General features: G+C 47.3%; 1 protein-coding gene across 42 annotated transcripts in view; it reads right to left on the bottom strand.

The window, feature by feature from the left end:
- Window positions 1–21781, bottom strand: part of RARG (retinoic acid receptor gamma) — a 328355-nt gene that overhangs the window by 82199 nt on the left and 224375 nt on the right. For 26 of the 42 annotated variants that reach the window (XM_053294818.1, XM_053294838.1, XM_053294820.1 and 23 more), the window contains one exon: window positions 12574–12916. In XM_053294818.1, the coding sequence (XP_053150793.1) occupies window positions 12574–12748 (175 nt within the window). In that variant the 5' untranslated portion in view covers window positions 12749–12916. The other 16 variants (XM_053294829.1, XM_053294835.1, XM_053294840.1 and 13 more) reach the window with 16 other exon arrangements.

Raw genomic sequence — 21781 nt, 5'->3', positions numbered from 1 at the left:
TTGTTAACAGTAGTTAATGAGAGCTGGGCTGCTCCCTTTCCCACACCAACATCTTCTGCTCTTTCAGGTTAGGCTTATCTTTGCAATATGTGCACTCATTTCTCCAGCAATGGAATAGGTAACTTTTTTTAAGGGGGATGAGATTCTCCCTGCCTCATTTATATAGATTTCTGCCTACTGCTTCAGTATTGGGTATAAGGACAAACTGAGCACTCAAGACTAAACTACATGTTATACTGCAATAAATGACCACTTCTCTTTACAAAGTACCCTTGGGAAAGGGATACTTTGCACTGGAAAGGGACTGCCAGAAAGAAGTGATTAACCCTTCCCCTGTCAGCAGCCTTTTCACTGTAAACACACTCCATTGCAACTTTTTAAAAAGAAAGAAAGAAAGAAAGAAAGAAAACACTCTTGCCAGTGTCCCAAGCCCACATCTCTCTTGCAAACATGAGCCTGAATCTTTGGAGTGGAGGGTGGAGAGTTTTAGGGAGAGTAGCAGAACTTCCCCACTGCTTCATTGCAAAGCCCCCCCTTCCAAAGGCTGGGCAATGAGGAAGGGGGATGTTGGGCTAAAGCTACACATATACCTGCAATGTAACATGTAGTTTGCCCCTGAGGAGAGGCAATGGGAATTTCCCCCATTGCTTCCCCCTTCCCCCCAAAAGAAAATAATCTGTGTATAAACAGAGCAGGCAGGTTGAAAGATTCAAAGCTATGTTATGTGGGGGAAGTGGGGGTCTGGGGTGGGTAAAAGGCTGAATCCCTGCCCTCTCCAGTTGAAAATAAATAGCAGGCAACAGAAAAACCGCTGCCAGGCCCAGTAGCCACCCTGGAGAGGTGCTGCCAGTCCACTGGGATAGAGGGACCCATGATCTGATTCAGCAGCAGGCAGCTTCATAAGTAAGGTATGGGGTCTTGCAGGGGGAAATGGCAAGGATTTTGTGTTCAGAAGAGAGCCAAGGGGTTACTTCTCCCTACCCATGCTTCTCATTTTGCTCCCCCTCTGCCTAGAAGCAGGATTCTTTCCCACTCCTTGCTCCATCCACCATGGGAGAGTAGGAATGTTTTTATCACTGGTTCTCCAGAGTTCGGCCCAGCTTCAGAAGACCAAGGAGGATACCCAGCACTCTCTAGCCTCCAGGATGGAAGTGAAGGGTATAAAAGAGAGAGAAAGAGAGGTGGGGGAGATCTGAGTGGGGAGAAGGACTGACAGCACCGCTCCCTTTTGGCCTGGGCCTTGCTCTGTCTTTCTCTTGTTCGCTTTCCAGATGAAATAATTATTTCCAGCCATCCTGCCAGCTCATTCGGCTGGCCAGGAGGGAGTCCCAATTCATTTCAGACAGTGCAGGCCAAAGTAGGCCTCAGTACTCCTAACGGGGCCCCTGGCTGCCACAAGGAGAGCTTAGCAACTTGAGGAGCCAGTGAGGGCCTGGGCTTCAGGTGGTGGTTAGTGGGGAAATCAGTGGCCGCAGTATCAGGCTTAATTTCAAAAGCATTGCTGGGGCTGAAATGGGCCAGGCAATTGTGCTGTCTCTGATCCTGGAAGCGCCTCTCTCTACTTCAGATTTACAGGGCCTGTCTGGGATTATTGACATGGATGGGGGAAGGGCACGTCCCATGTTTTCAGAGATACAGAAGATCTTTCAATTATTGTGGGTTCTCCACGGTTTTGGCTATTTGAGGTGGTTTGTGGTTTGCACACACCTAGTTTCCAATATCTCAGGGGTGATTTTTGGCCATTTGTGGTTCCTGTGTGTGCGTTTCAAGTTCCAGCTTGGAGGCACTTCTGGAGGCAGTGTGGAACCATGTTTGGACTCCCCCCCCCCTGGAATTTGGAGGATTGTTTGGCAGAATTCGGATTTGGGGTGAGTGGGTTGAAGGACTGTTACTGGGGGAGTTACAGTTGTTTTGGCATTCACAGTGGTAGTGGAGAGTGTAACCCTTGCGATAATATGGGCCTCCTATAGTTTCTTTATTACTATCTCACATGTTTTAGGGGTGAATCTTGATGTTGAAAGCAGAACTCTGTTTCAAATCAAGCCCTCTACTTGGAAGAGCCATGTATGTTCCCAGAGCATGAGAGATGATCCATCTGTTGGATCAAGGGAACATCTGGTCCACCAGCTCTTGCTGCTGACCCAAGAGGATTGCTGCAAGGGGAGTCCCCCCCCAACCCTAACCCTAACCCTAACCCTAACCCACCTCCCTTCCTTACACTGCCCCTTGTAATGACAGGGCCGTTATTTCATTCTCCTCCTCCCCTGCCGCCAACCCTCCAACTGTGAAAAGGCCATGAATGCAAAGAAGGGGGTGTTGTGCTGTGGCCCATGGATGATAAGTGGGTTTAAGCAAAGAGAATGGTTAGAGCTAAGTTGAGCAGAAAGAGCAGAAGACTAGCTGGTGGAGAAACAGGACTCAGGAGGATGATCGGCTTGCCCTTATCAACTGCAGTAAAAGAAGAAGGAGAAAAATCAGTTCCAAAGTAACCCAAATTCAGAACCAAGAAAAGATGGATTCTGCAACTTATATAACATATGCGCGCACACACACACACACACGCACACACAAGCTACAGGTTTGCATATTTTGCATAATTTAGTCTGCTTCTAATAGTCATGGAGAGGAGCAATAATCCATGTAGGGCACTGATGTGTCTTTGCACAACCTCTGGAAATCCTGTTCCCTCCCCTCCAGTATCTGAGATTGTACTAGTCTTTTCCCACACGAGGATACCTATCTTTGCAGCTGTAGGTGCTACAGTGTTTTTAATGTACGTATGAAAAACTGAGATTCTCTGGATGCTATTTGTAGCGTAAATCCTCACTTGTATGGCACAATAGCAGAACATACAAAGCCCTGGGTATAATGCACAACTGCTGAAAGCCAGTTCTGCACAAGATTTGAAATTGACTAATGCAGTCGCTGGACTTTGTGCAGCACTTTGGGCTCATGCTATCCTGACCCGGAAGACTTGGGCCATGTGTCTCATCTGGTACTGAAGTTGGATACTGGGAGGCCTGGAAGTGTCCTGGGCAAAAAAGATTGCTTTTCCTCTGCGACACTCAAGAAGCCACCCAGACAGCTGCCCTTGCCCTGTCCTTACTGTTCCTGCACTTTCCTCTGACAACTGTATGGACGGCAGAGAAGGAAGAGAGCATACAATAGGCAGGCTGAAACCCCGAAAACTACATTATACTTCCACATTCCCTGATGCATTGGGAGACAAGGCCACCCGGGTTTCTCCCACACACTCTATCACCCCAACACCTGCTATAACAAGCAGGGTTTCTGCTGTGGTGAAGAACAGGTAGAAACCCTCACCTGTTCTTGCATCAGAAAATGTAAAGATACAATGTAGATCTCCAGGCCGTAACTTACAACCCTAAGCTCTCCCTCTCCAGCAGTCCACACAGTCAGGGGTGGCCCAAGGTACGGTGGTACCTGAGTTAAGGTGCAAAATGCTGCTTTGCCTCACAGCCCTGGTGGGACCAGCCTCTTTTGAAAACAACCCTTGCAAGCATTCAATGTGGCATGGGAGGCAGAAAGGAGGGACAGCTGCCAGCAGCCTCCTCTTCTCTCCTTGTGCTCCTAGCAAGCTTTGCAAGAAGTGTGAGGAAAGGCACTCCTTGAAGAGCTTGCAATGGCCAGATTGATACGGAAGAGCTGCTCTGATGGCGGCAGCAGGGGGCATCTTGCGACCCTGCAGGCACTCCATAATCTGCCACCTGACGACCGTCTCACTTTGCCTCTTGTCTGCACTCAGACAAGTGCAGGATAAAGCATCCTCCCCCCACCACAAAAAATAAAATAAAATAAAATTCATGGATCAGGAGCAAGGAGAATCACCCAGACAAGAATTTTAAGGCTGGGGCAGGTAATATTTGTTGCGGGTCATTTCAGCCATGGCAGTACTTAGGCTCAAGGAGAACCAGAACTCCTATATGACTTGTAAAGGTATAGGAGAGGGAATCTGGTCAGGTGCAGCCTGACATGTGAGAAAAGCTATAATCAGCTTCTTTTTTCATCACTGCTAAAGGCAGAGGAGCCTGGAGCCCTCTCTTCCTTTGAATCTGGTCACCCAAGATACACTGCAGCAGGCTAAGCAGGGCAGAGTCACATAGGCTTTCAGATGGTGTCAATATAGGACAGCTAAGTTGCTCCAACAACATCCACTAGAGGGAGACGGCTATGATTCCGTGGGCTCACACAGATAGATAGGTACAGAAGGTTGCAGACCTACAGAATAGGCACAAGAGCAGAACAAAAAAAGTAGACACTAAATCAGTGATTCTCAAACTTGGGTCCTCAGGTGTTATTGGACTTCAACTCCCATAATCCCCAACCAAAGGCCACTGAGGCTGGGGATTATGGGAGTTGAAGTCCAATAACACCTGAGGACCCAAGTTTGAGAATCCCTGCACTAAATGGACCTTCTGGTCTACTCCATGCCCTGCACTAAGACAGGAGGTTCTCTGGCGCGCGCTCTCTCTCGCTTTCTGTCATATTTATATTCTGCCTGATAGGTGTATCTCTAGGCGGTGTACACAATTTAAAACAACAAATAGAAAAGCAGAGTAAAAACAATTAAAACAATGTCACGGAATAAAAATGTCAGAACAATTTTATGAGATAAAAACAATCAAACAGTTTAAATTAATTTCAGTTAAAAGCCTGAGAACATAGGTGTGTCTTGAGGGTCTTTCTAAAAGCAATAAGAGATGGAGAGCCTCTTATTTTGGCAGGGAGCATATTCCAAAGCCCCAAGGCAGCCACAGAGAGGCTCGCTCCTGAGTCGCCACCAAATGAGCTAGTTGTAGTCTTAACAGGACCTTGGCAGATTATCTTAATAGGCAGCTGGATTCATGACAAACAAGATGCTCTCTTAAGTATCCTGGGCCCAAGCTGTTGAGGGCTTTATAGGTATTAACCAGCATTTTGTATTTCGCTCAGAAAGCTATCAGCAGCCAGTGCAGTTATTTTAAAATTGGTGTTATATGGTTCCTTCAGGTTGTCCCAGAGACCAGTCTGGTTTCTGCATTCTGTACCAGTTGTAGTTTCTGGGCCATATACAAAGTCATCCCCAAGTTGAGTGCATTACAGCAGTGGAGCCTGGAAGTTACCAGCACATGCACCACTGTTTCAAGGTAATTTACTTCCAGAAATGGGTGTGGCTGATGTATCAGCTGAAGCTGATAAAAGGTGTTCTTGGCCACAGCCTCAGCTTGACGACCAGAAAGTGTTTTGGATCCAGGATCAATCCCAAGCTATGTACTTTTCTTTTGAGGGGAGTGTAACCCCATCCAGAACAGGCAGATCTAAACCATCTCTTGGGTCTTGACCCCCGCACAGTCAGTACCTCTATCTTGTTTGAATTCCAGTTTGTTATACTTCATCCAGCCCATTACCACCTCCAGGCAGGCATTTAGAGAACTTATGCCATTTCCTGATGAGGTCGGCATAGAGAAGTAGATCTGGGTGTCATCAGCATATTGATAACACCCTGCACCAAACCACCTGATGATCTCTCCCAGCAGTTTCATGTAGATGTCAAAGAGCACTGGGGGCAATGTGGAGCCTTGTGGAATTCCACACCATCTGCAATCTACAAGAGAGGCAGGAACAGAGTAACTGTAAAACAGTGACACCCAATCCCACATCCCTTGGGCAACCCAGAAGGATACTATGGTCAATGGTATCGAAAGCCACTGAGAAATCCAGAAGGATCAGCAGAGTCACACTCTCTCTGTTGACAGCAAATTGGAGATCATCAGTCAGGCTGACCAAGCCAGTCTCAACCCCATAACCTGCTTGGAAGCTGGTTTGAAATTGATCTAGATAATCTGTATCATCAAAAACTGCCTGGAGCTGGGAGGCCACCACCCGCTCAATCACCTTGCTCAACCATGGAATATTAGAAATGGGTTTGCAATTAGCTAACTCTTAGGGATCCAATGCGGGTTTCTTCAAATAAGGTCTAATAATAGCCTCTTTGACATGGAGGCTCCCTGCCCTTCCTCAGAGAAACATTTATAATATTTATAAGACCCTCTCTGATAATACAAGTACCATTTGAAATAAGCCAAGTTGGTTGTAGGATGTACAGTCCAAAGCAGTTTGTCCACATCATCAGGAGTCACAAATTGAAAGTGATCCAATCTAATCCTATAAGAGGAGTTGCTGAACATCTCCACAGTAGACCTTGCAATAACTGTGGAATCTTAGCCGAATATGAGATATTTTATCTGCAAAAAAGACATTGAAGACGTCACAGCAAGTGACTGATGGTTCCAAGTTCAAATTCAAGGGGGAGGGGGCACATACTAACCCCCTCACAGCCCTAAACAACTCCACTGGACATGAATTTATGCAAGTACTGTGGGCAGAAAAGAACCACTACTTTGCTGCCCGCACTGCCAGAGCATAGATCTTAAAATGTGCACTTTGATGCGAGATTCACGCCAATTCTTCCTCCACTTGCTCTCTAGTAGTCTACCCCAGTGCTTCAGCTCCTGTAGTTCTTCCAAATACCATGGGGCTAATTTATGACAGATACCTGCCAGAAGTTTTCAAGCACAGGTTCAAGAAATGGGATGCCACACCCTCCCTTCAGCAGCTTTTCACATCAGAACTGCTCTGATGGTTAGCCAGGAATTCTGCATTCCTGTAGTCTACATCCATTCTTCTTGTCCTCTCCCTGGTTGACAGGAGGAGCCATCATGGTCCACTCATAAACTTCCCTGACTTAACAGGCAATTACATTTAAGTGTTCTGCCTCCTTTCTGACACCCTTGCAAAATATTTTTAACTGTCAACAAAACCCCACTATTATTTCCCTCTCTTTAGACTACCATTTCCTCGGCCTTTTGCCTATATGCCTCATCTTTGATACTCTCTATCCTCGAAATTCTGCTCTGAATTTCTCCAAACAAATGTAATATTTTACTGTACACATACAAGGAGACACACACACCCTACACACAAACACACACACACGTGTCCACCTGCAGAAAAAAATACACACACCCACAGAGAGCGAGCGAGCTATATGTGTCTACCGTATCAGCCTCATCCTGCAGGAACCGCCCCCGCCCTCCGAGATTCCACACATGGTGACCTCCACCGCTAGGTGTCCCTACAATAGACAGACCCTTCTTCCACCTACCAACCATCCATCAAAATGGTGGGTATTTGCAAATGCCTGATTTAAGGTTTCTGCAAGTTTCCATGGAAACTCACAGTGTGGTACCCAAGTGCAGTGGTTCCCAAATGGGTATCAATTGCATGAAAGTGACATGGAACTAAACCACTGATGCCACCAACCACAAACAATGGCTTGCTATTGTGTTGGTTGGGAGTTTGGTGGGCCACAGTTGTTCCATTCTTCTCTGTCTGAAGTATCTCTGCCCCATGGGAAATTATTCAGTGGTGTACCAAGGGCTTAGTTCTGTCTCCTATATATATATGCAGCAGTTGCTGAGATCAACTAGTGTTCCATAGCACAGCCTCATCGGCATGCTGATGACACTCATCTTTGGTTTTTAGTTCTCCTCAGATCCAGGCACAGAGGCAGTAAACTTGGGCAGAGGTCTGGAGGCCATCATGGGCTAGTTGCTGCTGCTAATGGGGCAAAGAGGTGCCTTTTAAAGGGCAACTGCTCAGCTGGGGGCTCAGTCACAACTGCCCTTATTCATCCCTCCATAGCATCCCTTCCAATGGCTATGGCTAGTTTCTCTCTTTCTAGGTTCTGAGCTCTTTGGGGATAGAAAACCATCAGCAGGTATGCCAGCTATTGGCTTAACTCTCACTAGGTTGCTGAAGTCCATTATAAGCTACCTTGCGGACCACAGGGTTGAGAGATGGGGTATAAATCAGTCAAGTCAGACAGACAGACAGGGCTTTCCTTGAAGGGGGTTCAGAAATTTCAACTGGTGAAGAATACAACAGCCAATTATTGTCCTGGGCTACTGTAGGGAACGCAAGGGCCAGCAGTAAGACTTAATTACTCATGAGTAATCCTACTGAAACGAATAACCTGTCCCATTAATTTTAATGGGACTACTCATGAGTCCTTTAGTCTGGACGTCAGCCAGCCGTGAACAAGTAAGTGTGCATAGGATTGCAACTGAAAAAGTACTTTTGCGCCCTTCTTATAACACTCGAATGTCATTAATGCAGGAGGAATGCAGGAGGAATTCGAAGAGAAAAAAGAAGTACACTGCCACCTGTGGGGTTTTTAGATTCACACTAGGAGCCAATTTAAAAACAAACTTGATTTATGCCTTACCTGTGAAACAGCCCTTAAGAGCAGCACTGACAGAAACAGCTTTAAAGAGGGCACTCCAAGGAAGTGTAATGGAAAAGAACTGAAACAAAGCCTGGCTCAAGTCACATCAACTCAGGGGGTGCCCTCGGTGGGGCGGGGGAGCACACACAAAGGGTTGGCAATGATAGCACGTGGGCAGTGGAAAGGACAGTTGTTGGCAGAGCTGAAGCAACTGAAGACTCCGGTCAGCAAACAGAGAAACATGTACAAGAGGGGGAGGACATCCTAGGATGGAGGCTTCAGAATGCTGTGGAGGTATCTAGACTGGCACAGAGTCCAGAAAGCAAAGGGAAGGGAGGGCACACAATTCCTGCAAATGCCTTGGTGGGCACCACTTCCCTCCAGCTAGCCCTGTTGAGAGAAGGGCACAGGCACATGCAGGGTTACTCGCACACAGCCCTGAAGCACAGACAGGCAGTAAGCTGGAGGCCCGGATGACTGACAGCCCTTCAGCGTGGGGACGCGGAGCTGGCGTGTTGGAACCCGCACCTGAGAAAGCATGCAGGGTTATAGTCCTTGCGTTGGCAGGCGGGAGGAGCTGAGCCAAGCAGAGCCTGGAGGTCTGGCACAGAGCCTGGGCACACCCTGGAGCGGGAAGGGGCAGAGCGGTCGCAACATGCCCCAGAGTGTGGAGAACAGAGTAGAGGACCCATTAGGAGCCAGTTAGACTGACACCCAGCAAGCCCTGGGCACTAGCAGCTCTTGCACACAGGTTAAAAACATGGGAAGCTGACGTCTACTGAGTCAGACCATTGGTCCAGATCAGTAGTGTCTACTCTGACTGGCAGTGGCTCTCCAGGGCTGCAGGCAGGGTTTTTTCTCAGGCCTATGTGGAGATGCTGGGGATTGAACCTGGGTCCTTCTGCATGCTATGGGTGGCCCCATGCTGTAGTTTGTTTATAGGTTTAAGTGTTCCATCATGAGACCAATGCGCGGTGCACAGAGGCGCCACTTGGAGTCCCTCCACAATAAAGCCATAGATCCATTTCTTCTGGAGCCTGAACCCCTCAGTAAAATTAGAACATGCAATCCCTGAAAGGTGATGCAAGATCCTCTAAAAGGCTAGGGCCACACACAGCTGTACCTTAGGACAGGAACTTCCAAGAATAGCTTTGTGAAAGGCATAGCTTCAAATTAAGTCACTTTACTACACCCACAGTAAAAATTTCCCTGCACATCCATATAGTGGCACACTCTCCTGAATGCTCTCTCACTCACTCATAAATTCCCATGCTCCCATGGCATTTTTCCAGTGCTATGGTAAACAACAATGCACTTTCCCCACAGTTTCGATGTGATCATATGGTCTTGGGAATGCCTCTATGTGGCAGCATTTCCACTTAAACAATGGCTGTGCAAACTGATATGTGTTCAATATCCAGGTCCCTAGAGGGTCAACCTGGTAAAAATTCTGAACTCAAAAGTCTTTGCCTTCACACACAGGCCAATGTTCAGACCTCAGTTCAGTTCTAACTCAGTACAGCAGCCAGACTGATAGCAGGGACTGTTCATTGGGAGCACCTTAGCCCATCCTTGTACAATATGCATTGACTATGTATTTGTAGCTAAAAACCGGTTTGGGACTTGAGTATCTTAGGGATTACATCTTCACTCATATCATATGTGCCTTCCTGTATGTTCAAGTCATCATCTGAGGCCTTAGTCTTGGCACCCTTGCCTTCTGGGGTATGGTGGGTATCCACAAGGAGCAGGGCCCTTTTGGTGGTGGTACCAACTTTGTGGAGTATCCTCCCCATAAAGTCCTTCTCTGCAGTCCTTCAGGCACAATGTTAAAACCTAGTTGCACTTTTGGAGGGTGGTTGATGTACTGATTGGTGAGTATATATTATATTATGGGGTTTATGGGGTTTAAGTGTGGCTATTTTATTTTACTGCCTGTCTTTGGTTAATTTTGTTATTTGGGCTAATTTTGTACAATTTCATTAAGGGTTTGTGATTTGGGGTTTTTTTTCTCTTTCTTTCTTTCTTTCTTTCTTTCTTTCTTTCTTTCTTTCTTTCTTACTTTTCATTTCTTTTCTTTCTTTTTCTTTTCTTTCTTTCTTTTTTTGCTGTTCTGTTGTTAGCTGCCTTGGGCTATTTGGTGAGAAAGGCAGAATACATTTTTAAGAAAAAATAAAATAAAATGTTGCTCCTGCAAGGCCCACCTATTTCTAAGTCATACTCCCTGATTGATTGTCAGAAACCTGGCAATTAATAGTTTAGTATACTCAAGGATGGACTACTGCAACCAGATTCTATATAGAGACTGCCCTTGAAGACTGTTAAGAAGCTGTAGCTAATGAAAAATTAGCTTGTCCCTTTTTTGTTGGGACAAAAGGACATAAAACCTTCGCTTTGTGATTGGCACTGGCTGCTGTTAGCTTCCGAGCACTATTCAGTTCAAAGCATGGGCAATCCAGTCAATTACTCAACATATTCAGACCTCAGGGAATAGTAACCTTTTTGGTCAACCCACGTGAGCCAATACCTTGACATGTATTGGATCACCCCCAAAACAGTTTGCCACGTGGAAAGCTCCCCAAAAAGTCAATCCATGGTGAACTTCCCCATATTCATATGGATTGCCTTTGTTTAGCATAGAGACTGTCTGAACCACGAGGTTTCAGTAATCTGTAGCTCACCTAACCCAAGGCTGGTATTGAATAAAGCATGGCACGGGAGCAGGGGTCAAGAGAAGAATCCATTTGCACAAAACCCTTCACTACCAAGCTCAGTCATTATATAATCGCTTCTAAACAGCGGTGGCTCAAGAACAAATGCTGCCTGCCCCCTGCACACACCTTCCTCACCCTCTTTCCCTTTTTTAGATGCAATGGACAGGAGGGCATATCGCTGGCACTCCCAATAATCTGCTGCCTGAGACAACCGCCTCACCTCACCTCACCTCACAGAAGGGCTGCTCCGACTTTCAAAACACCCTTAGGGTGCAAAGTACGGCAGAGTTATTGTTCCCTTTATCCTTACAATGGCTTTACCCATTTTGCACATAAGGTTTCGACTCTAGAGAAATTCCTAGTCAGATAACAATGGAGATGGGGTTTGAACTCAGAACTCTCATATTCAGGCCCAACACTCTTATCTGGCGGATTCCAGGGCCATACCTGGTAGGGACACTTTACCTACCAGCACAGTGCCATAAAGTCAGCCAGTGAATCCCTGTGCCGCCTAAAAGGATTGCTAGGGTTGGCAACCAAGCAGTTGTGTAGTAAGGCTGGAGGAGGCCCAGGGGCAAAATCCAAAGAGCGCCCTCCTTTCACTCGCCCCCCACGCACCCCCACCCCTATTGCTCACCACCTGCCTGCCCGCCAGGCTGCATTGGCCGCAACTGCCAGCGAGAACAGGCCTGCTCAAAGGGGCCACCTGTACTGGCTAGGACTGGGGCTGTGCCAGCATGGAGTTGAGGCCAGTGCAGTCCAGTGGCACTGGTGGCGGGCCGTGAAGGTGGAAGCAAACACCCTAGAGGGCCAGGGGAGGCACCAAGTATGGCCCCTGGGCACCTGCAGCCCAGGTACATTGTGTACCCTCGCTCAGTGATGGCTACGCCACTTCAACCAAGCCATTCCATTACCCAAGATAGAAATCAATCAGCACATAATGGTGCCTTGATGTGGCCGAAATGGTTATCAGAAGGAGTCATCCTGAGCTCCTCCTACTCACCACATTTTAGTCCCGCAGCACCCAAAATCAAGGACACTTCAAAAATCAGGTGTTTAGTTTGGGATCATCACCCTTTGTTCGCTCACTCTTTTCACGGGGCACACATGGTGTCATCAACCATCTAACGGCCATTTGTATTTTCTCCACACTTAAATCGTCATATTAACACAGCAAATCTGACCCTCTTTCTTTCTTGGAACAGCAGTACAATGGCACAATGACCACAATTGTGGATTGCTCTTGGTGCTACCGTTCCATCTTCTTTGAGGCATATGCTCAGATACAACAGATCACAACAGAAACAGTCTACCATATCTCAGAAACACACAATATTTATTGCAGCGTGGAAGTAACGATGCAGTTCCGCACATGGCTGCAAATGCAAAGTAGTGTGTGGCCCTACTAGGAGCCTAACTAGAAGTGTCCCAGGTTAGCCCCAAGTGCGGGGAAAAGTTTCGACTGCTACAGCTTCTCAGGTCAACATGGCATCCATTTCAATCCGGTGTCAAACCCCATCCTTCCATCCCACCCCGCCCCACCAGCCATCCCTTTGCTCCTGGGAAACTCACACAGTGATGCCATTTCCTTTGGCAGGTCAGTAGGGTAGCTTCGGAAGTAGCCTCCATTGGTGAGCACCTCGAAGTGGGGATTGGGGAAAGGGAAGGGGTATACAGCAGGTGGGAAGCCATTCACATGAGCCAAGGGGGTTCCGCCAGTGCAGCCTCTCTCCTTGTTTCCTGCCATGGCTGGGGGCACCGGGAAACTGGCTTCAGAGAGTCAGGGTTCCCCTTAGCAGATCTGGGTTGTGCTGTCACTGCTCCAAAGAGATGGTTCCATGGCTGTGGTCCATACAGATTTGCAGCCTCGGAGGAAAGGTATGTTCCCTCACCTTTCCCTCTCTGTTGCACAGTCCTGAATGGGAGACAAGAAGCACAAAGTTAGCATAAGTAGCATCTATTGCTCTATCTGTATCTAAGAATGTCCTCTTTCCCTATTGCCATCAAGCACTACTGAGCGAGACAGAAGTTGGGGAAACAGCTTCAGGAACTGCAGGAGAATAAGCTAATGCATCAGAGAAACGTTGCCTCTCTTTTCCAATTGCTAGGAAGTGTAGAAGGACATTTAAGAGGTCCTCCTGGGTTCTTGCAAGGGCCTAAGGCTTTTTTGGTCAAATAGATTTTCCAAGATGAGGTGAGACAATACCCTGACATGTGTTGGAGCACCCCCAAAACAGTTTGCAATGTGGAAATCTCCCCCCAAAGTCAATCCCTGGTGAACTAATCTAGCAACTTTCAGGCCAGAGCCTTCCTTTTCCGAATAACGCCAAATGACACTGCATAGAAAACACCAAGTGAAGAAATGATCACTTCATAACATTTGGAAGGAAACTGTCAGAAGAGAAGGAACATTACCAGGGCACAGAGAAGATGCTCAAATGGTAGGAAGACAGAGCTGGCAGTCTGCTTCCAAGTGCAGCAGAGTAAGTTGGTCTGCCCCACAAATTTCCACTGTACATCTGACATGCCAGTCAGAAGACTGTGGCACTCTGATCCCCTCTAGTGATCATCTACAAGCAATGTCACTCTTGCTTTATACTGATTTCACATGTGCCACCCAGAGCACGTTTGAGCCTCTCACACTGTTGGTGAACGTGTGTGTATGTGTGTGAGGGGGGGGGCAGGGAAGAGGGAGATGCAGTTTGAAATATTCTTGATGGAATTTTAACAATATTTCCATTCTCCTGTGATGTCTGTGTCACCTGTGTTCTACCTGAAGCACATTTTTAGTCCTCCACCCACTATTTTTTCCATAGAGCTGTACGCATCTGGGAATGGCTTCTTCACATTTAATCTTCCCTCCTTGTACAGGAGCATTACTTTGATCCCTGTTAACAGGCACCACATAGCTCCCCTACCCAATTTCTCTGTCCTTTTCATGACCTTGGGGATCTGCTACATGGCTGCTTCCTTCATTGCCACCCACCTCATGAAACTGACAAGGTTGGAAGAAACGGATTTTGTGAGTATCGCCATTGTGCCCATATGCATGTCCATTTGAAAGAACAAGTTGAAACCACCCAGAGACAGAGCTTTGGGGTGGTCTACAAATTTGATAAATAAATAAAACAATAAAGCTAGTGAATTTAATGAGGATTTCTGCAACCTTCCAAATTTCACCAGAGTCCACACATGGGCTATTTGGTAAAACTGACGAGCTTTGTCAGTTTCTTTTTCCCCCCAATTTTTTTATTAACTTTTAACAATAATAATAACCATAACAATAATGATAAACACAATTACAAGTTGACTTCCCGCGCACCTCTCTTCGTGATACCAACTATAAGTTTTACCCTTATTGTAATATTAATTTAAAAAGAAAAACACAAATTTAAACCTTCCACCACCATTAATCTGCCCAACCTGCATTTCAAATTTCAAATCCTGCTGTAAGATCCATAGTAGGAAAATAATTCTTTAAGTAAACCAAAAAAGGTTTCCAGTCTTCCTTGAAATGTTCTAAACTTTGGTCTCTGATCAGTGTTGTAAGTTTTGCCATTTCTGCATATTCTAAAGTTTTTATCAGCCAATCTTCACGAGCTTTGTCAGTTTCACAGTAGACCAGAGAAGAGTGATGGTGAAAGAAAAGACAGTGGGGTGGGTAGGTAGGTAATGCAAAAGTGGAGGGGTCACACACTGAAGCTATTCCCACGATCAGTAGAAAGCAGGCTAAGGGTGCCTAGCCCTCTTTCTACTGATCGAGGGGACCACCAGGCTTGTGGGTGAGTCTGGTGGTTCCAAGGTGGCTAGCCCGCCTAATTCCCCCTCCCCTTAAATGAGGTTAACAGAGTGAGCGCTTCGTTAGCCTCATTTTTTTGCTTGTGTGCCGCAGTTGTGCAGGCAGCCTCTTGGTCTCAGGGGTCCCCTCAAAATGCCCAGCACACTCATGCGGGGCATCCTGGGACTTCCGGGGGCCGTGTGGCCCCCAATCCCTGCAGCCCCCACCAGCTCCATGGCAGAGCCAGTAGTTGTGTGGGTGGCTGATCCAGCCGCCCAGGGCTGCAGGCATGATCATCAGTGGGGAGAGCGGGCTACACCCGCTCTCCCCACAGATCCAACAGAAGCTCTTCTCACTGATCATGAGAAGAGCTTCACTATGGGGCACCATGTCACGGTATCATTTGAGTCTTGTTGCAGAGCAGCACAGGTCAGCATCCAGGGTAGGCAAGTGGAGGAGCATCTTCTCCACTAGTCAGAGGGCATGTAATTATATTAAAAGTGGGGAAATCATAATTTGTGAATGCTGGTAATGCACATTAACTGGAAGAGGTAGTGTTCCCCAAGTGATCATTAAAGTGAAATACATGTGTGATTTCCCAGAACAAGGGCTTCCCAAAGCAAAGAAAACCAATCCCTTGAAGGCCAAACAACATATCAGGCTTGTTCACACAATCGTTTGAATCTAGGTTTAATGTGAGCTACCAACATTGAAATGATTATGTGAACCCATGCCAAGGTGGTTTATAGCTTGTGCATGGGATCACACAATCACACTAATGCTGGTAACCCACATTAAACCTAGATCCAAATGACTATTTAAAGTAAACAAGTCTAGTAAGTTAGATACATTATTTGGACTTCTATGCAGGGCCAGACTGGGGGCACTGAGAGGTTGGTGGAATGTATGTGGGGAGGGGGCTGGATTTTGAGCAGAACGGGTACTTAAGGGTGGGAGTCGCAGCACAGGGGCGCCCTGTGGGTGGGGCGCACCGAAAGTATGCCCTATTGCCCTGTGGGCCAGTCCAAGCCTGCTTCTAAGTGCATTTTCTAAAATTAAAATAGCAGCTGTAGGGGAAGTAGTGGTCAGGACTGGGGCTGCACTGCAGCACACATCTTAATCTTTTCCTCTCATCCTGCAGCCCCCTCACCATCACCATCCCAACACTGCTATCTGCTTCAGGACAACAGGGAAACCATTTTAATGGGATCACAGCATGAGGGGAAAGGTTTGCAAATACTCTGCGCCCCATGATCCTGATAAGGCCTTCTCAGGGCTGCTATTTATGTCTTTGAAGAAAGAGAAGAGAGGGGAAAAACCACACACACACAGAGCAAATGATGCATTTAACATAATGTGTAGTTTGGCTTAAAGAAAGCATGGGAAATAAATAGTGAGAGGGAACACTGGGAAGAAAGAAACTCAGTTGCCTGGTCTTTGTGCAACACCTTGAAAAAAAAGGCGTCCTGCAGGCCTTGAAGAAAGCATATGGGTGGATCAGGTTGTGAGATGGCAGAAGTTATGAGCAGATCCTGATTGAGTACATGGAGTGCAATGCACTGGGAATTAAAGACCGGACCACCCCCTCTTTGAGGGTGAGAAGAAGGAGCTCAAGAGATCTCTTAAAGTTCTGAAGGAACCTTTGGTCCAAAGACATTTTGGGAACACATTTATTAAGGAAAGGGCTACTGCAAGTTAAATAAGGCAGCTGGCAATCTTTTTTCTTTTCTTTTTAATCAGTCTTGCTCCTGTGCAAAAATTTAGCAGATGGAGCTTTTCTTACCCATTATTTCTATGTCAAGAAACAATTCATTTGCTTAATTTCTGCATGTGAGGATGCTTTTCTGAGCACAGACACAGAGTCAGTAAGAAGGTTAACCCTGCAAAAGAAAGGGACAGGGACAAGGACAGGATTTAATTTCCAGAATAAAAGGCACTGGTGCTGAAGCCTCCCTGAAAACCAGGCTGACTTTGAAGTCCTGTTCCCAAATCCCAGACACTTGTGAGGCAGGTTTGGATTCTTTAATGATAAGAGAAATGCACTTAGTATATGACCAGGGGTGCTCATAATTTACTTTCTTCTCAGGAATCAGCCCTGGCTTTGAAAAGTTTCAGGACTGAGCTCTGGGTTGCATGCCAGGGCTCCAAAGAGCTGGACAAATGTCCTGGGGGCCAAGGTGGACTTCTACTTTCGAGGTGTGCCCCCCCCAGGCAGCCACCTCCCCTTGCCTAATAGTAGTTACACCCCTGGTTACTATAGAGGCCCAGGCATCAAGCAAGGTCCATCTTTTTGTTGTTGTTGTTATTTGGTTTTCAGTTTCTGTGGTAGCCTGTGCAAGTTCCCCTTCCTGCTCAGTCACTCTCCCTGCACACACAAAATCACACTGAATCTGGCAAACTGCAACCCAATTGAATTCTGTCCACTTACTCCCAAAATAATGAGTTGCCTTCATATCACAAAAGTTTAAAATGTACTTTTTGAGGGGGGCCCTTCTGTATTCTGGGGAGTCAACAACATGGAGAACTCTTGGTAAATCAGTCATAAGGACAGACATGACATTTTCCTCCAGGAACAGAATCAGATTTCCCACTCACCCACTCAAGGTGGCCAGCTAATAGCACCCCTGAGAAGACCCCTTTGGAGGCTATTGCTCCCCCTTTTAATGCTTCTCCTAGTTCTTTAGCCTGAAATCTACCCTTCCCAAGGCAATTTAAAGTCTGGTTTCATTATTCCAGAGCCAGCCATAATCTGAAATTCAGATTAAGTCCCCAGATCTAGCTTTTGATGGCTTGGGAACTCAGTTGCTGAACTTCATTTTTGCCCCCTGGTTCCAGCCTGCTTAGGAAACTGGGAATGAAGACGCTGGCCCTTTAAGCATTTCTCGGCACGAGGGCGTGTGCGTATTTTCCTTTTTGAAACCTCTCCAAAAGCAGGCAAGTTTTTTCCCCCTCCTCCTTCTTCGGGTGCTTTTTACCATATGATTTAAATCAAGAGTCATTTCAGGTTCCCAGATAAATGGAGCTTATGTTCTTGCTGCCAGCGCTTGGCTGGGGCTGTACCACCCTGGGGGTAGAATGTGAGCTCACATCTTCCACATGGAACCCAACACCACAGGCCTAATTTACAACAGCCCAGGCAGCGCTTTTTCCTGCCGACTGCGTGTCTCTGGCTTTCTTTCGGAGCTACCCCCTACTCCACCCCCCGCCCATCACTCACTCTTCACCTTCTCCCCTCCCTATACCCGTTGCCTCTTTAATGAGCGCTCGCTCGCGCGCGCGCGCGCACACTTTCCCCTCTGCTGCTTCATGCCCCTGCTCCCTTCTTAGTTCTCCTCCCCCCCCCCCCGGCTTCCCTTTTTTCCAGTCTTTCATTTTTCTTCTCCCACTGGGATGTGGTTCCACCCCAGTATGAGGCCAATTTGAGGGGGCTCTGAGAAGGAGTACCACAGGCTAGGCGTGAGTTGCCTCGCACAGAATGCCGCCTATGGGGAGCGGGCGGGGGGAGGTGGAAGAAATGCCCCACTGGAGCTGAGAAGCCCAGACACACAAAGCGCACACACCCCCTTTGGAACATCACGGAGCCTCCTCGCAGTGGCGTCCTCAGTCGGGGTCCAGCCAGGCTCTGTGAGTCATTAAAACTGATTACCGGGCTCCCTGCCTCAGCCCAATCTGCCCACCGACATTGGGGGCAATGCTCTGCGCTCGGCCCCTTTAAAACGACGAAGCCACTGGCTCATTCCAGCGGGCCCCCCGTCTCCTCCTCCTCCTCCTCCTTCCCCACTGCCGTGGGTTCTGCCAAGTGCCCTGAGCAGCTAAAGCCACGAGATTTCAAGCGAGCAGCTAACTTAAAGGCTTCATTTCCGTAAACTTTTCCATATGTGAGGGCCTCTCTTGAAGCTCGTGTTCCAAAAATAAACGCGCCGTCAGGCCGAGGTGTCCAAGCACACGGAAACCGGGAAAGAAACCCACTGAAAGAAAACAGTACCGGCTCCTGCCAGCAAGCTCGGGGCACAGTTGCCTCCAGGGGAGGGGTGAAGTGGGGGGCAGGGTGGGGGTTGCGGGAGGAGGGAATGTGTTTTTAAATAGGGGGGCATCAGTAAAGCCCCATCCCAGCAGCTCCCGCCTCCCTCGGCCAGCACACCATTCGGAGTTCAGCTTAATTCCAGGCATGCATCCGATTCCCTCACCATTGGAGGGAACCTGGCCCTTGGATTGCCCCATCTGAGGATGGGAGTGTGGGGGTCATCGGGAGGTCACTCTAAAGGGGCTCCTTCTTCTTTGGGATACATCCAGCATGGAGAACCATATGTTCTGTCAGGCTTCTTAATTGCTCCTAGCCCTCATGGGCAAAGGAGCTTATGTCTCCATATTTCTGTGGTGTGGGGAGGGGCCACGTTTCTAAGAAACCAGCTCTGCTTATTTTATTTTATTTTTTAAAAGGAGATTCTTTGGAACAACTAAAATGATAGCTCTCTGCAGCCTGGTGCCATCTCATCTCAAAGATTTTTTGCATCACTGTGCTTTTTAATAGTGGTGTGTGTGTGTGTGCGCGCGCGCGCACATGCACGCACACACACAGAGAGGGAGAGTCTCTGCCTGTGAAGAACTTAGGTTTAATGAAAGGAGAAGCCGAGGCCTAGAATGGTAAGACCCAAGAGAAGCAGCAGACTGAACTTTGGCATTTGTCTCGCACTAACCTCAAAATGACACCTTGCACTCACACATCTGTCTAAGCCTTTACTTTGGTAGACTACCAAATTCCTCTACCAAAAATAAAGGCTTAGACAGATGTATGAGTGCAAATTCCTAAGCCACCTAAAGGTGCAGTGGGGAAATGCTTGACTAGCAAGCAGTAGGTTGCTGGTTCGAATCCCCGCTGGTACTATATTGGGCAGCAGCGATATAAGAAGGTGCTGAAAGGCATCATTTCATACTGCGTAAATCCCTCCTGTATTCTACCAAAGAAAACCACAGGGCTCTGTGGGCACCAGGAGCCAGAATCGACTTGATGGCACACTTTACCTTACCAGATTCCTCCCTGCACCGTGCTCCTTTCTGGCCCTTCCTTCAGCTGAACCAAATTTCTGGTTCTGTTGTGCTCTCCTGACACAGAATTTCTGTAAGAACCCCAAATAATCAACCACATTGAGGGAATGAAAGGGATTATTAAGGAGGATATGGAGGTTGCAGAGAAGCTGAATGAGTTATTTGCATCTGTGTTCACGGCAGAGGATACTGAGCATATACCTGCTCCTGAACCAGGCTTTTTAGGGATGGAGGCTAGAGAGCTGAGTCAGATAGAAGTGACAAGGGATGCTGTCTGGAAAAACTGAAAGCTAACAAATCACCAGGGCCGGATGGCATCCATCCAAGAATCCTCAAAGAACTCAAATGTGAAATTGCCGACCTCCTTGCTAAAATATTTAACTTATCCCTGAAATCGGGCTCTGTATCAGAGGACTGGAGAGTAGCAAATGTAACACCAATTTTCAAAAAGGGATCCAGGGGCGATCCAGGAAATTACAGGCCAGTTAGTCTAACGTCCGTTCCAGGCAAATTGATGGAAAGAATCTTCAAGGATAAAATTGTAAAGCACCTAGAAGAACAGGCCCTGCTGGGAGTGAGTCAGCATGGCTTCCGCAAAGGTAAATCTTGCCTCACCAACCTTTTGGAGTTCTTTGAGAGTGTCAACGAGTGTGTGGATCAAGGTCATCCAGTTGACATAGTCTTCCTGGACTTCCAAAAAACCTTTGACAAAGTTCCTCACCAAAGACTCCTGAGAAAATTGATCAGTCATGGGATAAGGGGACAAGTACACGTGTGGATTGGTAACTGGTTGAAGGACAGGAAACAGAGGGTAGGTAGAAATGGAGAGTTTTCACAATGGAGGGAAGTAAGAAGTGGGGTCCCCCAGAGATCTGTACTGGGACCGGTGCTTTTTAATTTATTCATAAATGATCTAGAAGCAGAGGAAAGCAGCGATGTGGCCAAATTTGCAGATGATACCAAACTCTTCCGGGTAGTGAAATCCAAAACGGATTGAAGCAGCTCCAAAAGGATCTCTCCAAACTGGGGGAGTGGGTGACAAAATGGCAAATACGGTTCAATGTTAGCAAGTGTAAAGTGATGCACATTGGGATGAAAAACCCCAACTTCAAGTATATGCTGATGGGATCCGAGCTGTCGGTGACGGACCAGGAGAAGGCTCTTGGGGTCGTGGTGGACAGCTCGTTGAAAGTGTCGACTCAATGTGCGGCAGCTGTGAAAAAGGCCAATTCCATGCTAGGGATCATTAGGAAGGGGATTGAAAATAAAATGGCTAACATTATAATGCCCTTATACAAAACTATGGTGCGACCACACTTGGAGTACTGCATACAATTCTGGTCACCACATCTTAAAAAGGACATTGTTGAACTGGAGAAGGTACAGAAGAGGGCAACCAAGATGATCAGGGGCCTAGAGCACCTTTCTTACGAGGCAAGACTACAACACCTGGGGGTTTTTAGTTTAGAAAAAAGATGACTGCGGGGAGACATGATAGAGGTCTATAAAATCATGCATGGTGTGGAGAAAGTGGAGAGAAAGAGAGATTTTTTTCCCTCTCACACAACACTAGAACCAGGGGTCACTCCATGAAATTGATTGCCAGGAGGTCTAGGACCAACAAACGGAAGTACTTTTTCACACAACGCGTGATCCACTTGTGGAACACTCTGCCACAGGATGTGGTGACAGCCAACAACCTGGATGGCTTTAAGAGGGGTTTGGATGACTTCATGGAGGAGAGGTCTATCAATGGCTACTAGTCGGAGGGCTGTGGGCCACCTGCAGCTTCAAGGGCAGGGTGCCTCTGAGTACCAGTTGCAGGGGAGTAATGGCAGGAGAGAGGGCACGCCCTCAACTCCTGTCTGTGGCTTCCAGCGGCATCTGGTGGGCCACTGTGTGAAACAGAATGCTGGACTAGATGGGCCTTGAGCCTGATCCAGCAGGGCTGTTCTT

This window comes from Hemicordylus capensis, chromosome 2 (genome assembly GCF_027244095.1).
Source record: "Hemicordylus capensis ecotype Gifberg chromosome 2, rHemCap1.1.pri, whole genome shotgun sequence".
In the NCBI taxonomy this organism is placed as follows: domain Eukaryota; kingdom Metazoa; phylum Chordata; class Lepidosauria; order Squamata; family Cordylidae; genus Hemicordylus; species Hemicordylus capensis.
This window is presented reverse-complemented; position numbering and strand designations above follow the sequence as displayed.